At 40.9% G+C, this 18,167-nt stretch overlaps 1 protein-coding gene across 1 annotated transcript; it reads left to right on the forward strand.

The window, feature by feature from the left end:
• Positions 1–15,995: 15,995 nt before the first annotated feature.
• LOC147445956 (uncharacterized) lies at positions 15,996–17,841 on the forward strand. Its single transcript, XM_086525283.1, has 2 exons — positions 15,996–16,212; positions 16,328–17,841. Exon 2 carries the CDS (start codon positions 16,957–16,959, stop codon positions 17,821–17,823), a length of 867 nt encoding a protein of 288 aa, XP_086381409.1. The 5' UTR covers positions 15,996–16,212; positions 16,328–16,956; the 3' UTR covers positions 17,824–17,841.
• Positions 17,842–18,167: the final 326 nt, after the last annotated feature.

Here is an 18,167-nt window from a genome sequence, read left to right on the forward strand (position 1 = left end):
AAGTTGCCCAATCATTGGCTCATACACAATGCTTTCCATGTGAGCCTATTAAAGCCTTACAAAGGAGAGCCACCTCAAGAACCAACTATTGAAGACCCACCAGAGATCAAGGACCAAAAGGAGGTGCTGCAGCCCGAGTCCATTCTCCGACATGAAGACAAGGTATTAAGAGGCGGTAAGACTATCCGACGATATCTTATTAAGTTTATGAATTATCTTTTTGAAGATGCTAGATGGATGCAAGGCATACAATTAAAGGATAACCTAAACCTTGTCAATGCTTACAATGCTTCCCAAGAGTAAGCAAATGTACAAAATGTTAAAAATGAACAAAGTTTTTTTTGTCTTATAAGACTCTCTTTTTCTTTATTGTGCACAAAAATGAAGTAGCATGCATGCTTAGATCAAGTTTGCGGAGACGATGTCTCCCAAACACCAAGTAGAGCTTGTCACTCTACTATGGAAGACTGATAGGACTAATGTGCAGACATGCTTGCGGCAGCCTCAGGCTCTCAAGCGCCAAATGGACTAGTCATCCATTGTGGAATGATGTCGTAGGGTAACATAGGGATCCTCTACCCGCTAAGAAAAGGACTCATGAATATGCTTTATCTTCTCTACACCATAGTCGAGGACGACTATGATTTCAAGAGAGAGGTAATGTCATAATAATCAATATCTAATTCTCCTAAATGATTTTCTCATGTTAAACTGATCATTTAATATGTAGAAGTACCAGGGGAGAAAAAGCTAGAATATTGGTTAAGCTAGCAGACCGGCCACAGTAGGGATCCAAAGGAGGGAAAATAGGGATCCAAAGGGGGGCACATCTGCAAAAGATCCATGTGCAACAATGGGCTAAAAAGACCCTAAGGTTCAGCCCATTAAGACTTCCAAAATGCTAAGGTTCCAAAATTCAAAGGTTGTGTCCAAAGGTGAACCTTAAGGGAATTGGATGCTTTTTGTGTGACAAAAAAAGTCTTTGTACATCCCTACATGGGAGGGGTCGAGCCTTTCTTCTAGGGGATGAGAGAGAAATCCACACACACACACACACACACACAAGCTCTCTTTACACAAAGGGAATTAGGGACACATGTCAGCTCCCTAGCCCAGATGCCCACAAGGTGTGCCCAATTCCTATTGGATGGCCTTGGAGGTGGACCAATGAGAATTAAGCTAGAGTAAATCTAGTTTAATTAATTTAAAAAACACTTAATAAAAGAACCAATGAGAATTAAGTCTCCTAGAAGACTATTGGGCAGTCTCCCAAGGGGTCCAATGAGCATTCAAGAGCCCAATGGCTTGCCTGATTCCTATTGGCCAGGAGGCAAAGGGGTCCAATGAGAGTTTAGTTTAATTATTAAATTACCTAAAGCTCTCACAAAAGGGGAAAGGGGGACACATGTCAGAAGGCTATCACTTATGCTGCTTAATAGCCATTGGCTTGACTTGGGGAGGTCCAATGGGGAGCCTGCAAGAGCAAATAGCAAGAGGGCTCGCCCAAGAGAGAGAGGGGGCTGATTTTTGCAAGGCATTATCACACACACACTCACACAATCTCATGTGTGGAGAAAGAGAAGACTATCTCTTCCCAAGCTTTAATGGAGAGCTCATCACCTACTCCAAGCTTGTGAGATAGAAGCCTACATCGACACACTCTTGGCTTGTGGATGCAAATCCAACCAATAGCCAAGCTTCAATGCATGCTCATCTCCTCTACCAAGCTAATTACTAAGCTAAATCTATGCTAATATGAGTGATTATGTGAGGAGATGTACATCTTTCTCGTAAGATACTCCTTCTTCCTCTCAATCTACTCTCATACCCTGCTAGCTCTCACCATCTTCGAAGGTGTGTGAGGTCTTGGGTCTGAGAACAGGGATAATTAAAGTTGTGTTTACTAAGTGTTTTGCTTAGTGCATGAAGCTTTCATCTTCATTGCACTAGCTAGTCTTGAAGGAACACAAAGAATTGTATTGTACAATGTCTCTCTTGATGGGAGAAACCATAATACAAAGCCTTTTGGAGGGGGGACCGGCTCCATGCAAATCCGGTCCTCAACTGTTGTCAATAGCTTAGTTTCTCTCTCTTTTGAAAGTATTGTTGATGCTATCTAACTAGGTGTTATGCTTTTTGTTGCTCTCTCCACCCAAGCACTCTTGTAATTCTCATTAGGAATCTATTCTAATGAAATGCCCACTATGTTCATGCTAATTTCCGCTACACACAAGTTTTTATGCCATTAAATGTTACAATGTCATACCTTCAATCGGAGGCCAGAGATAGGTACAAGGCCAACATGTGAAATTCAGCATGGTTGGACACAGAGGAGTGCGCAAGGATTTCACGAGAGACACAGGACCATCCCGAGCGATACCAGCAGCAGAGAGATGCAGCTAGAGCACGTTTGGAGTCTTCTGGAGTGTCACATCTTGGGAGTGGAGGCTATGACACTTTTTGACACGAGTTTGTAAGTATTTCACGTACAATTTACATTGCTAAATATGTACATATAATCTTGATATATGTCTTGTAGGTGATTGTTTATTTTGCAAGAAGTTGCCATGAATTGCCTTCGACATGCCGAGAGGAAAAGTATGGCTACAAGCATGATTTCAAAAATACCAGTTGTATATTTTTATTTGAAAATGGTCTATTTTAACACTAGGTTCGTAATGGGACACTTTTATGTCCTGGGACACTTTTATGTCCTGTTAAGTGTCCATTTTGCTTGAATTATGTCAAGAGTTTCAAAATGGATTTGCAGGTGCTATCTATCTAGAAAGTTGGCTCATGAGCTGAAAAAAAATCGACATTTTTTTGGAATATCAATTCCATCTTTAACCTTGTCCTTGCACAACATTTTGCAACCTAAACTATGTGAAAAAACGGATTCTGTTTTTGTCTTTTTTTAACTTTTTGCAACTATACCACTCTAGAGTTCATGTTTTGTGAGGTCTATAATGCTAGAGAACTATCTTTAGTAGTCCTCAACATGTCTTGATTCTTCTAGGGAGAAATAAATGTTAATGTTGTAAGTTATGACCAGATTACAAAAATTGTCAAATCCTGTTTTTTAGCCAATTTTAGCTCTTTTATGATTTTTTTGGTGGCTTTCATGATATCCAAGTGCACTTTTGATTTTCTATGTGGCATATTGTAACATAAAGCTAATATTTCTTGAGTTTTGGGGCACCTAATACCCTATTTTTCATAGTACACAACGATGGTTGATTTTTTCAATTATAGAAGAAAACAAAACCTTCTAGTATATCAAGTATAGCTTTCTCAATATTGCTATTTTCTTGTGACGACTATATGAATTTTGTAGGTAGTAACCATATCTAGTCATAAGGATCAAATTTGGGTAGATATTGAATAGTTTCTATGGGATTCTACAGCTCATAATGTTGAACCCAATTTTTTCATGTTTGCTGTATTTAGCACTTCATTTTTGTCCCCAAGATTCCCCTTGGTAAGACATGTATCATGCTTTTGACATGTTCTATGGATCCTTATGAACCTAAAGGCCAATAGGGAACTAAGAAAACATGCATACATTATTTGTATTGAACGTGGCTATAGAAACTTTGATGATAGGTACACAGAATGGTAAAAATTCAACATTTTTGTACCTATTTCTTTTGGCCAAAAAAAAAATAGTGAGTGAGAAGCAATCATATGTTTTGATCACCAACCCATTGAAATTAACTAGGGAATTTATCTCAAGTCCTACAAAAATCCCTAATCTTATTTTTATGCAACAAAACGTAAGAAATGACTGTTTTGATGAAAATGTACTGGTCCATCAACTTTGGAGGCTTGTTGTGACAAAAAGATGAGATATTTTACAAGTTTCTTATTTTTCCCATGTGTACTAGGCCTTGAACTATAACCTCATGAAAGGATTTTACAAAATGAGTGGATCTACTATGGTTTTGGAGGTTTTTTTCAAAACCCTGAAAGGACACTTTTATGTCCTGATAGGTTACCAACCTAGTGTTAACTCAAAAGTGAGGTGGGTAAGTGAATTTTAAAATGTCTTTTTCCCATCTCTCTCCTCTCTCTCTAACATATAAAACACTCTCTCTCACTTAGTTCTCATTAAAGGAAGCACTTTTTAGCTCCACCCTGCCAGAAAAAAAAAATTTGCACATTCTCTCACTGCATTTTCTCTCTAGAATGTGAGCCAACTCTCTCTCTTTCCCCCCCTTTTCTCTCTTGTCACTCCCACCTCCCAATCATTGAGAGGACATTCTATGATGCCTACTTTTGACAGAAAGTGTAGATCCTCCAAGGTTGGCGCAGGTACAATTGTTAAAAGATCGTTGACACATGAATAGGTGAAGCCTCATGGGGCCACTTTAAAGTGTGTTGCAGATGTGGTTGCTTATTTCCAAGGAAACCTATCAAAGGGAGCATATCCTTTAAAAGAAAGGGAATGTGAACTTCCCTCATAGGTGATGACCTTCCTTCAAGCTTGTGGTTGGATTCAAGCTATGGGGAATTATGTGTGTGGGAGGGCCTATTTATAGGATTTTTGGGGCCTGGTGATTGGGCAATGACTGTACATGTTACAAAGAGGTCAATCCTTGTCATTTTTTATCATGGAATAACATGAGCATCAAGATCTATAGCTATGCTCCACCCCTTCAACCGAACGAAAAGAAAGGAAAACGAAAGGAAAAGAGAAAAAAAAGACGAAGAAGAAAAATCAAGACTCCTACTATTTTATGAGCATTTTTAGAGCTTTGATACCAATGTTATCAACCTGAAAACAAACTGTGCCAACACTTGCATGCAAGCTTGAAGAAATGACACATATAAATTACATAAAATTCAAGACTAAATTAATCATGAAATAAATCGAAGAAATCTTATACATGGCTTATAAGATACTATATGTGATTAGGAGGGATTTTCGAAGCGCCTTTTAACATAAACTCTCATTTGGTAAAAGGTAAATTTCACGTCATGGCTCCATTATACTTGAAAGAAGAGATGGTCATTAGCCATCAATGGTTGAAGAATCACATCAAAACTCCTACCATCTCTCACTACGCTTGGCACTCGGCTAATCATAGGGTTTTCGGTCCCCGATAGCGGCACCAATGGAAGACCCTCAAGTCCCCTACGTTATAGTTAGTCAACAAAAAAGCAAGAGCTCTCGACCAATGAGTATTGCAACTCTATCATTCCGAGGATCTCTAACTCTAACCTAGGTTAGTGCACGGATGCAATCTCACAAGGAGATGAATGCACTAGCGCATACACTTACCACATCTCAACACATACATTCCCTACACATACATTCCCTACACACATGTGCAATGCATTTCATGCAAATCTCTCAAGATACGATGCATACACATAATGTACCACTCCTCTCTCAATCCCAATGCACACCAATCAATCCTTAAGCTACTCTAATGTGGGATTCACAACCATGCTCTATCTTCCTAAACATGCATCAATGCTCCAACCACATATGCAAGCAAAGTGTGCCTTCACTAGACATCAACTACATACACATTGGCAAGCATCCTACGCACATAATCCACACTAATGCAAGCAAATAAAATGGCATCAAATGGGCAAGTAAATCAGCACTTTCTAATATAATCTTATCACTAATTAGTGCACTCACTCAAACACGAGCTATTCAAGATTCACTCAAGCTTTAAGGACTTCAAGCATGCACGCAAGCTACACATACACATACATAAAGCAAAGACTTAAGCTACTTCAACACATTCACAAGATTAACTAGGAGATTTCAGCAAATGAGAGAGTAAAGAGTGATTTTATTATGCATAGCTCCAAGCATGGAGTGGCTTGATTACTCAATACATTACAATGATGGAGAAGAGAGTGGAGAGAGGCTTTGGTTTATGGCTCACAAGCTATGGAAGCTAGAAGCTCAAGAGTGCTCTCACAATAGCTCTCAATAGAATGCCCACACAAGCTAACCACAATACATTGCATTCTTGAGCTATATACTTTTGCATTCTAGGTCTTCTGGTTTCACACACACACACACACACACACACACACACACACACACACACACACTCAATGGCCGACCAAAAGCCCCTGCCCTACGGGCTCGCACTAATTACAATTTGGAACTCCAGTGAGCCCACCCAAAATAGGAGATAATCCCATAATAATACTACAATGTAAATGGGGTTTCATCCAAGTGACAAGAATCCTATAAAAATAACATGTTGTTCCCGCATGACATTGCCAAACTAGAATATTCTCCTATTTTTTTCTTGAAGACTTTATGATGTTAGATACGCAATACCGACCTGATCCAATAAGCTTTGAGATGAGTCTACCACCATCCCAATCCGACTTTGTTCGCAACCCGTTCGCAACTTAAAATAGTAAATCTTGAAGTGAGGATATTTACGCCAAAACCTTCTATTTTTAGCTCAGTTATCCATTTGATGAAGTTAAGCACTTGAACCAAAGAGGATGACATAAGCTTCGTAATGAATCAACCCACATGTCCATCTAACTCCTCTATGGACTAAAAATAGTAATTTACTAAAATAGTAAGTTTGATGTTCTAGCATAGTCACATTTACACTTATTTTGGCATGTTTGACTCTTAATTGACTAAAACTTATATTCGCCAAAAATAATAAGGACTTTCCAAAAATAGTAAGTACCCTTTGCTCTTGTTCCAACACTCCCTTCTCTTTCCTAATGCTCCATGCTACTGTTCCAACATCTTTGCCTCCTGTTCCAACATTCTCAGAACATTTTCTTATTGTATTTGTGGGTTATTGAATGTGATTAGTCTAGGATTAAGTGTTGAAATATAGATTGTTCAAGTGATTAGAAGTGAGAGGATTAGCATTTCCTATTGCTTATCCATTCAATTAGTGAGTGTGTGTTAGTCTAGAGTCACCAAGAGTCAACAAACCCAAGTGCTTATCTAGAGATTCCCTTGCATTGACATTGCAAGATATCCTCCATGACCTAGTCGGGTGATGTACTCCTCGTAGACCTTTTTGTATGGGTTAGTGTGCGTGGCAACCGCTATGTGCAATGGCACCCGTTTAGAGTGCCTTCACATGGAACTTGCACGAGGGAGTCAAAATTTGACGTACATGCATGGGCACATAATAACACACCTACATATGACCATGCATGCTTACATGTATACTTTGAAGAACACATTTACATAAGTGCATGCATGCATACATATGTAGAAAATCACATACATAAGTCCATGCATACATAAGTATAAAGACACATGTGGGAATATGCACGGGCACTTAAGTACAAAAACATCTTTGTATGTGTATGCATGCATACATACATACACACACAAGCACATACATATATGCATTGTAGCATACATAATTACATTCATTAGCACACTCATAATAATTAAAAAAAATTTATGTGCATATATATATATATACACATGATTATATTCACCCTAGTACACTAAAAAGGATTTATAAGAAACTAGATTTAAGGGTTGAAATATGGAAAAGCATATTAGAAGCACTTTGTCTAGCTATATGCCTCACCCTCACTCCTTTCTCAAACACACCAAAATGGTCAACAAAACCATCTTCCTCACACACACACACCCCCACCCACGAGAATTGAAGGTGGACCATATCCCAAAAGAAAACACACATGTGCACGCGCATGCGCGCACACACACATGAGGATTAAAGGAGGATATGCCAAAATGAAGTTACTTGTCCTTGAAGCGTGGGCAATAGAGTAACTTGTTGTGGAAGCAAGGGCAAAATAGAAAGACGAGAAGAAAAAAAGAAGGGACATATGAGAAGTTGCACAAGAGGTGGCAAATGTTGTAGTTCAATGCCATTTCCAAGGAGAAGAGAAGAAAAAGGTGCACAAAAAGGAAGTTGTGGGGATTGTGGAGAAAGAGGCTTGAGGAGAAATGTCACAGGAGGAGAGAATGGGATGGAGGAAAAATGGCACAAGAGGAGGAAATTTGTGTAGCAGAAAGCCCAAGGCCATTTGCAAGCGGAGCCTGTTGAAGGAGAAATGGTGTGATAGAAGTCGACTATGAACATTGAGAATAAAGGAATTAAGAAAATTGTAGTGAGCATTTTTATGAGAAAACTTTGAGAAAATAGAGGGTGCTTGATTAGAGGTAGCAAGGTGACCATTATACTTAATTAACTAGGCATGAACAATACTTTGCGAGAGAGAGAATTAGAGAACTTGACAATAGTTGAGGACCGGATTTATGTGGAGCCACTTCCCCCCTCCAAAAGGCTTTTGTATTATAGCTTCTCCCATGAAGAGAGACTTGGTACAATACAAGCTTTGTGTTTCTTGAGACCTTGATGGTGCAATGAAGATAGAGAGCTTCATGCACCACAATTATGTCCGTAACTTAGCTAAATGAAAGCATTAACTTGTCCTCGGTCTCAGTCCCAAGACCTCAAACACCTTCAAAGGTGGAGAGAGCTAGCATGGAATGAGGGTAGGGAAGAGGAAGAAGAAGTATTCTTACGAGAAAGAAATAGTGTCCTCTCATACCATTACTTATAGATGTTAGCATAGCATAGTAGCATAGTGATGGAGATGAAGAAGATGGCTAGCATAGCATTGAAGCATGGCTCTTGGTTGGATTTGCATTCCATAGCCAAGAGTGTTGGTGTAGACTCTCAACTTCTCAACCTACTTGGAAAAGGAGATGAAGTTCTTTGCACTTCAGAAAATGAGTGTGTGTGTGTGTGTGTGTGTGTGAGAGAGAGAGAGAGAGAGAGAGAGAGAGAGAGAGAGAGAGAGAGTATATCCCTCAAGCTAACCCCCTTCTTGCTTGGGTCGACCCCTCATCCTAGCTCATGCCTTAAGCTCATTGGCACTCTCAAGCCTAGTCAATCACAAGCCTAGGTCAATTCAAGCAATAGAGATAGTCTTTGGACAAGTGTCCTCCTTACCCCTATGAGAGAGAGTGCTTGAATAATGCTTAAATAATTAATTTAATTAACTAAATTTTCATTTGAACTCTCTAAGGATCAACCAATAGGCTTTAGGCACACTATGGGGGAAACCTAGCTAGGGGCTTGACATGTGTCCTACTTGCCTCTTGAGGGAAAGGGGTGCCCTTGGATAAGTGTGAGACTTTCCAATGACATCCCCTCCTTTTGGGGGTCTCCCCCTCCTTTCTAGACCTTTGTTTGACTTAAAGCATCTCAAGCACCTTGGCCTCCAAGTACCTTAAGTACTTCATGTACCTTAGTCATCAAGCATGACAAGCACCTCAAGCTAAACCTTAGTAAGCAAGCACAACAAGCACCTTAGTCAGCAAGCACGACAAGCACCTCAAGCTTGGGTTGGGTTCCCACCTCAAGCTCAATCCTAGCTTGCCTAAGGTCCTAGGTCTAAGGATTTTTAACACTAACCTTTGGAGGTATTTAATAAAGCTAACCCTAAGGTCTTTCAAGCTCCATTAGCTAGCATTGCTCTTTGACAGACCATCTCTCATTTGGATCCATTGACTTTGGTCCCGTGCTGAGATAGATCCATAAGCACATGCCTATATTCTAACTCTTGTTTCCGATTATTCTCCCACATTAAATGATCAGTTTAATATGAGAAAATCATTTGGGTTAGTTAGATATTCGATATTATGATATTACCTCTCTCTTGAAATCATTGTCATCCCTCGACTATCAGGTAGAGGAGATAAGGTCTTAGTCATTAGTCCCTTTTTACCCTATGACAACATTCCAAGATGGATGACTAATGCATTTGGGACTTGGGAGACTTAGCTGCCGCAAGCATGTTTGCTCTTGAGTCCATTTCATTCTCCCAAAGTAGAGTGACAGATTCTACTTGAGAGACGTCGTCATCACAAACATGTAGCTAAGCATGCATACTACTTACATTTGTGCACACAAAAAAGAGAACTAGTCTTATAAGACAAAAACATTGATCATTTAAAAGAAAAATTTACATTTGCTTACTCTAAGCATTGTAAGAATTGACAAGATTCATAATATCCTTAAGCTGTGTTCCTTGCATCCATCTAGCATCTTCAAAAGGATAATTTTTTAACTTAATAAGATACCGTCTGATAATTTTACCATGTCTTAGTACCTTGTCTTCATGTCAAAGAATCGATTCGGACTGAAGCATCTCTTCTTGATCTTCTATCTCTGGCGGGTCCTCAATGATTGGTTCTTGTGGTGGCTCTCTTTTGTAAGGCTTAAGTAGGCTCACATGGAAAATGATTGTGAATGAGCCAATGGTTGGGAAACTTGAGTTGATAGGCCATCTCATTGATTGGTTTTAGAATTTGAAAAGGACCATAGTATCTTTTGCTAATTTACCAGAATACTTTTGGTGGCCTGTAGGATTTTTGCCTGTAGTCTACCTCAATCGAGCCTTGGGAAATTTGAACCCAATCATTTTCCTTGAAAGCTAAGGCCCTTTTGTGCTTGTTAGCAGTAGCCTTTTGCCTTTGTTGCGAGATGGATATAGCCTCCTTAATCTTTTGGAAAGATTCTTGTAGGTCTCGGCTATACTCATCGACAACGAAGATCTTCCCGTGTATCGTAAGAAGCAAGGAACTTTTAGGTCTTCCTTCAATGATTTTGAAAGGTTCCTTCCTTGTAGTAGTATGGAAAGTGTTATTGTACGCATACTCTACAAGTGGTAGATACTTCTCCCATTGTGAGCGTTGATCTACTTCTGTAACAAAAGTCTTTATTAGATTGAGAATCGTAAGGTTAGCTATCTCACTTTGGCCATCCGTTTGTGGGTGTAGGCCGAAGAGAAATTCAACCTTGTACCTAGATCTTCAAGAGACCTTTCCAGAAATTAATGCTCATTCTAGGATCTCTATCTGACAATGGATGGAAATCTATGGTGTTTGAAAATATGAGATATGAAGAGGGTTGCCATTTGGTGTGCCTTAATAAGTCTTTTTGACAGGAATAAAGTGTGATTGCTTGCTAAACTTGTCGAGTATTGTCCATATTCCTCTATTCCCATGGATAGACTTGAGTAATCCAAAGATAGAATCCATGGATATACTCTCCCATGGCAAATTAGGATTGATAATGGATGGAGTAATTCAGGTTGTTTCCCTCTATCACACTTGGTCTTTTGACATACCACACATTTGGAAACATACTCTTGTATGTCCACTTTCTGGTGGGCCAATAAAAGTATGTCTCTACTCCTTGCAGAGTAGGTTGAATCTCTCTATGATGCATAGGGAGGAACATGAGATTCATACATCACTTTCTCACGAAGGGAGTGAGTAACACATAGCCTATTGCCATGGAGAAGATAACCATCTTACAAGGTGAATGGTACCTATTTCTTCCCTAAGGCAAGGGTTGACATTATGTCTTTAAAATCAGAGTTAGTAGCGTACTTATCTATCGGAAGATAGATCATTGTGAGTTGCCATAGACACCGCATTTTCTCTCCGTCGTTGTGATAGTGCATCAGCCACTTAATTATGCTCACCAACAATATGAGCAATATAAAAATTGACTTGTGAAAGAAAATTTTCCCACCTCGTTTGTTTGTTGAAGAGCTTGGTTTGCGTCATAAAGTCCTTGAGACTTTGGTGTTAACACTAGGCTATTCATGGCTCTAACAAAGTTTAATGAAAGCACAATTATTTGAAAGGCCCAAAATAATGAGATAAGTTGTAGATGATGATAATGCAACTATAATTCAACAATGACCATCTGCGTTAAATCAAAGCGACTATAATTGGGGTTGTCATCAATTGTAGCATCGCAAAATGGAGCGACGACCTTTGCAGCCCTCTGAAATAGCACTCATCATTCATGTCACTTAGAAATACACTAAGCTTTGATGTTTTACGAACAGTATGCAAGATAAAGACAACTTTTTGGCTTGTTATATATGAGCAAAATATATAGGGCTAAGTTTACATTGAGGCATCAGGTTCACAAAGGGTGGATGCAAGTGGATGGAAAGGTATGACCCAAAATTTTCTATTGGTTTTTTTTTTGCCATATTTTTTCTTAGTAATTGCTTGAAGCTCCGTATTCGCACTTTCACACAAATGCAAGATGGAAGACCGTGGTTTCGTCGTGGTTTCTAAGGGAACCCAACAACTGGTAGGGCTGACAACCAACCCAAAATTGATTTGCCAATCAAAGCAAGCGACATAGAGAAAACACCCCTTAACTAGTATTTCTTGGGGGCCTTTTTCGTGCATAATCTGATAGATTTTGGAGTGCAACTCGTTACTGGGTTAGTTGGTTGTGGTTGTTTTCCCCTTGGGTTTTGTTGTGGTGACACGAAAAAATGAGGAGAACCAATTGATATGCACCAATAATAACTCAACTTGGGACTTGATGAGCATTGGGAAGAAGCAAGTTGTGTCCCTTAGTGCTTCATATACGACAAAGGGCTACTGAAGAGGGTAATTGAATCGACATAAGGGTTGCAACTTAACCTATGTTGGTAGTTGTTTGTAGATTGCACCATTCAACCTAGTAATATCGACCATTTAGTCTCTAAACCGTGGATCCATCTTTGAGACATCCATCTTATTCTCAATCAAGCGTAGTCAATTTTCCTTTATTGCAATAATAGTTTGAATTGATAGACTGTGAGAAAATAAATGCATGTCTATTTGATAAATAGATACGATGATCAAAATTGAGCATGCACTCATGAGAAAAACATATGGCTAAATTTCACTTAAGGAAGCTTTGACAAACTCATAAATACAAAAAGCGTAAACAGAAAATAAAAATTGAACTACACTACCGACTTGATAATCGTGTACGAATGTCATCCAATTGTGCAAGCCGGAGGACAATGTTTGAGTCAAGCTACAAAAAAGCAATGTGAATAGTTAAACATATCATCTTGCAATGAAATGTCACAGACTGAAACTGCAAAGTATACAGTGCACGTCATGCATAGGTGCCATACAAAAGTATGGTAGAGAGTTGGCACTGTGGTCTCTCCAAAAATTATAAGAAACGGAAGCCATGCCCTGCCCCGTAGCATTTATGTGTTGCGCCAAGCAAACGCATAGTCATGGGGTGTTGGATACAGACAACGAACCTTGTCGTGTTGTGGAGATGGAGTCGCTTTGTGTAATTGAAACATCCAGTGTTGTGAATATATGTCCTCCCTGCCAGACACAAAACACATATTAAGACAAATACAAGAGACGTGGCATATTGATTAAGCTTAAAGAGAAGCATATCTAATTTTATATTCTATGTCGAAGGTTTGCTACATAAAGAGTTATAGGTGCTTTTTGATAGATTTTCCCTCGTTAAAATTGCACTATCTCTTTCTGCTCCGCCGTCAACTCTTTCTCCTACCTTATGTTGTTTCCAGTTTCCTATTTGTAGTGCGCCCTCTCCTTGTAGACCAAATAGGGCTCTCCTCAGTTATGCAACTCATCGGCCATGCAATAGTATGCTATCATACGTGGGGTCTATCCTCAAGGAGTCTAGGAGTCTTTCCAATCGTAGGGTTCTGTTCATGGGATCGATCGATGCTTGAATCTGACTTTGGAAAGAGAACTCCATGTTGTAAACTTGCCATCGGCCAAACAATACGTTCGCCTACTGCTTTCCCTATGCAAGTTCACATGAGGTTCGCATGATAACAAGCATGTTGAGTTCGACGTCCCCGTAGAGGAAGACACCATATTTAGTAAGCTCATCACTATTGCAAACCCAGATTTGGCGAACTTTGTACTTGTTTACTTCAGTCCCATCTACATCCACAATTTATACCTGTGCAGTAGAATATTAATTAACAACACTAGTCTCGTTTATAAACATGTGGTCACACAGATGATGACAATTCACCATGCACAATAAAATAATAGTTGGTTGAGCACTCATACTTTTAAGGAAAAATTACCAAAATGCCCCTCTAATTTGTGAAATTCCCAAAATACCCCTAATATTTTTTCATGATTTACCCTACTTTTAAAAGCCTTCACCAGCACCAACAAGGGACATTTTCTTATCACGATACTCTAGAGCTGCGAATGATGTGCTTCGAGGCCACTGATCTTTTCCAAGCAAGAAAATCTTGTCAAAATGCCGCAAGTTATGTGAAAACGGGAGGGTCAGCTTTCACACCCCCTCCAAGCCTGTGAAGTTCAGGATTTCTAGATGCAGTAGACCACTTAGATCCATGACATTTCCAGACTTGTAGGCGGACAATTCAAGTGAGAGGTGTTGTAGACGGGAAAAGCCCCACATTAATCGCCACGTAATTGATATAATGTGGTCGAGGGATATATTGTAAGCTTGTTGACAATGTTATTAGCAATTCAACACTTACTCAAGATTGTGTCCCAAGAAGGGCAGGACGAACCCAGCCTCCTCCTCGATCACTTCTAGGTGCTTGCTCACAGTAATTTGTTGCTTTGCTCTAATCAAACATGTCAAGGAAGAACATCCTCGAGTTCACTCCATTCCACGTTCAACAAGTTGTCTAGGTCTGGAATGCTCTCTAGATTTCCATAGTCTCTCAACTTCAGATGTCTTAAAGCTGTGAGAGAGGAAAAGCTTCCCTCTATAGTCCTCAGCTCTACGCAATGATAAAGATGAAGCGTGAGTAACCTGCTTAGTGAATTGAGGTCTGGGACGTGCTTTAGCTCCGGGCATTCCCCCAGTTGTAACTTTGTTAGGGCAGGACAAGCGTCAGGCAATGGTACCACCTCGACTGAATGGAGATTTTCCCAGATTAAGAGTTCTTGAAGCTGTGGCAGTGAGTGTCAAGAGATGATCACAACAATGGAAAGGCAAGCTCGTGAAGCCGAATTACTTGCCCTTGTTGTTTTACATACTGTTTTGACATAGATGCATCCTTTCTGTGAGAATCATTAACAACAAGGGACTCGTCAATGACATCAGGGATTGGAGAGGAGGAAGACACAAAAGACCTTCGTCTATGGTAGGTACATATGTGGAGAGAATTGAGGAGGCAAGGTCGTCGGAAAGAGATCGGTGCGTTTTTGAATAGAGAAGGTCAAATACATCACGTGTTGCATACATGCTGATGAGCCATAAAAGACAATATACGGAAGTGAAGGCTTGAAAATAGATTGTAGACAAGACACACACCTTTGCGAACTGGCTCTGGTAACGTGTGTGAATCTTTGCGAAGCTACGAATTGCCACTGGAGATAACGCAAGCAATAAGTTTTCACTGGTTTATATACGAGCGGGCGCTGCTTTTTTTTCGATGCTGCAGACAACGCAAGAAATAATAAGCTTTTCATGGTGCTAATTTTTGGCCCTCGTTACTTATTTTTATTAATAATTATTTTTTAATCATGCCATGTGGTGGCCTCTGCCTACAGATAGAGGGAAAAGAGCCTTTGGCTCACCAAGTAAATAGCAAGTGACATAGAGAAAGCACCCCTTAATATTAATAGCCTTATGATGTGTGCTTAAAATAGCATGGGTGCTTTGCATAGGCGGATGGGGAGATAATGCCCCCTTCCTATGCTGTTATTTTGAATCCGATCCCTTCCGAGGAAAATGACGTAATTCTCTCCAAGCGAAGCTAGATGAGCTACAAGAGTGCCCAAGTGCCATTCCCCTCCGGGGGGGTCAACCTCACCTAAAAGGGGTTGGGAGGTGCAAAAGGGAGACACCACCAACCTCAGCGGACGCCAGCTGTGAGACGATGCCCTTCCAAGTGGGTATGGCATTCCTAGGGGAAAACTGTCGGGTTTCAAAGGCAGTTTAGTGAGGTGAGCGATAAGTTACCTGGAGGAGGCAACTCCAAAGGGAAGACCAAAGCAAGTCCCGCAATACGTAGGCCTCTGAACAGAGGTACTTGGTCGTTGTCACGCCCAAATCAAGTTGGCAAAATGGATCTCTCAAGAGATTAGTCATGGTCCTAAGAGTGTAGATAATTTTGGCTTCTCGTAATCCAGAGGAAACTAGTGACAAAAGCCTCTACCTTCGGTTTCTGGATGCATAGTCGTGGTCGTTCTTCTTGTATACTATGAGGGGAGCGGCCGGGCCTGCCCTACCCCTACCCGACTCCGTAAACTTAAAATAGCCTTACGATGTGTGGGGCTTCTCTGATGGAGCTGGACGGGGAGCTGCGCGAGATCGCAAGCGAGCCCGGGGCGAGGGAGAGAGTCCTCGCAGGCACAAGTCATTCGCAGCGGGCAATGGCTGCTCCGAGACGAAGAACTACTATGTAGAACCGCAGGTGAGTGAACTGGTCGACATGCTTGTCAAGGGATCGTACTGTGTTTTAACCGGTGTCAGGCAGAGCGGTAAGAGTACATCCGCCTTGCATGTGAGAAATCTCCTTAGGAATGCAGGTTTTGAATGCATCTATCTCGATCTGCCGCCTCATCTTCCTGACACTGCCCTTTCCAATGCTGAGCGCTGGCAAATACTTATCACTGCTGTATCGAGGAGGATTTCTGTTGTCTGTGCCCAGCCAGATGTGGAGCCTTCGGATTTTGCCTTCTCAGAGATGTTTTTCTGGAGACATGAATGTTGTTCTCATCTTTGACGAGATGAACACCTTTGGTCGGCTTCCCCCGAGCTTCAAAGACAGCTTCTTGGCTATGCTGCGTGCCATGAAGTTGAATGAAGATAGCTACTGCTTGCACTCGATCCTTCTCATTGGCACCGACTCCATCCTTGCGGAGCTCTAGATTTCCCAAGAGAGAAGGTGGGCAGCCACTCCTGATGGATGTCCAGACAGGACAGGCTTTGAGTATTCCCCATTTTCACATGATTTCCGAATGAGGCCCAGATTTTTAGTATCAAAGACATCGAAGATTTGTTGGCTCAGTACAAGCAGGACAGGCTCATCAAGGTGGAGAAACAGGCTATTGCAATGTCCATCTTCAACCTCACTTCCGGCCACAAGGGGTTGGTGGGAGTGTGTTGTGCGGAGCTGGATGCAGCCTTCTGATTGCAGAGCCAACGCACTCTGCAGATGTGGGAAAGGTTCTCCAAGCAGTCTTTGGCCAAGCGTGTTTTTGTGAAACCTACTTATTATGCCATGGTTTCCGTATGCAGAGGCCTTGATGAGAAAGGCAGAGACCTGATTTTGTGGTTGCTAAGAGCTCAGGGCAATGTGACTGTGCCATATGACCAGAATGTGGAATGCCTGATTTCTGATGGGGTGGTCGTTGACAACAGCCCAGATACTCAGCTATGTGAACTCAGCGTTTCATCACTGCTTCTCCACTCCGCGCTGCTTGAGAGCCTTCAGCTGCAGCTGAGCATTGTCGAGCCTGGTCCTCGCGACTTCGACCATCTCTGGGTGATTACAAAGACTATAGAGAGGTTGGACTGGAGCATATTTGCAATACCAGAGTCGCAAAATGCTGACCAGCTCGCTTCGGAGTATAGCATTCAATTTGAATTTTACGTGAAGTTGAAGGCAGTTTTGTTGGGGGCATACTGGTTGGTCATCCCCGAAGCGAAGCCCCTCGCCAATAAGAGGAAGCGATTGGATATCTTGGTGAGGGATGGTGAGAGGAACCGGTGGTTTGCTGTGGAGTTGTTGCGACAAGGCACACTGAGGTCCCTAGGTGAACATTATGATTGGTCAAAAATGTATGCAGCTACCCACAAATGTATTGTATTCATGCTAAATTTCATTCTGAACGAGGGCCCAAAAGCACCCTCTTTCCATCCACCACCGGCCGGCAATGTTGTTTGCTATGATGTTTTCGGTGGTCCGTCTGCAAGACTTGTGGGAGGTTTTACTGAAGATGCAGGACTGATGGAGAGGCCTTTGAACCTTGTGAATGGCATTGTGAAACTGTCTTTGTTTTCTTCCGATGCAATGGTATAAAAATAACTACTTAACCTTTTGGCTGGTTATTTGTAGCTATTAGTCTTGTTTTTGCTGGTTGCTTGTAGTTGTTAGACTTATTTTCTAGTTTGCAGAGAGTCCTACAAGATGGCGAGCGTGTTTTCTCGAGCGACCAAAAAAATGAGCGAGTTCCTCAATGAAGTTTTATGTGAATTAGAGAGATTTTCAAAAGTGATAATAAGGGAAAAGGTTTCCTTAGAGCATAGCTTATATTATTGGTGCTCTCTCGCGAATATATATATCCACACACATATACACGCATATGACTTTTCTTACACACATGTCAGGATGTGTTACAATAATACAACTCTCGCTTGTGTTGA

This window comes from Adiantum capillus-veneris, chromosome 12 (assembly GCF_014529385.1).
Source record: "Adiantum capillus-veneris isolate H3 chromosome 12, ASM1452938v2, whole genome shotgun sequence".
In the NCBI taxonomy this organism is placed as follows: Eukaryota; Viridiplantae; Streptophyta; class Polypodiopsida; order Polypodiales; family Pteridaceae; genus Adiantum; species Adiantum capillus-veneris.

What these genes read in the sequence shown, in the direction of transcription:
- LOC147445956 (XM_086525283.1), top strand. Translation starts at nt 16,957, where the DNA reads ATGTGGGAAAGGTTCTCCAAGCAGTCTTTGGCCAAGCGTGTTTTTGTG.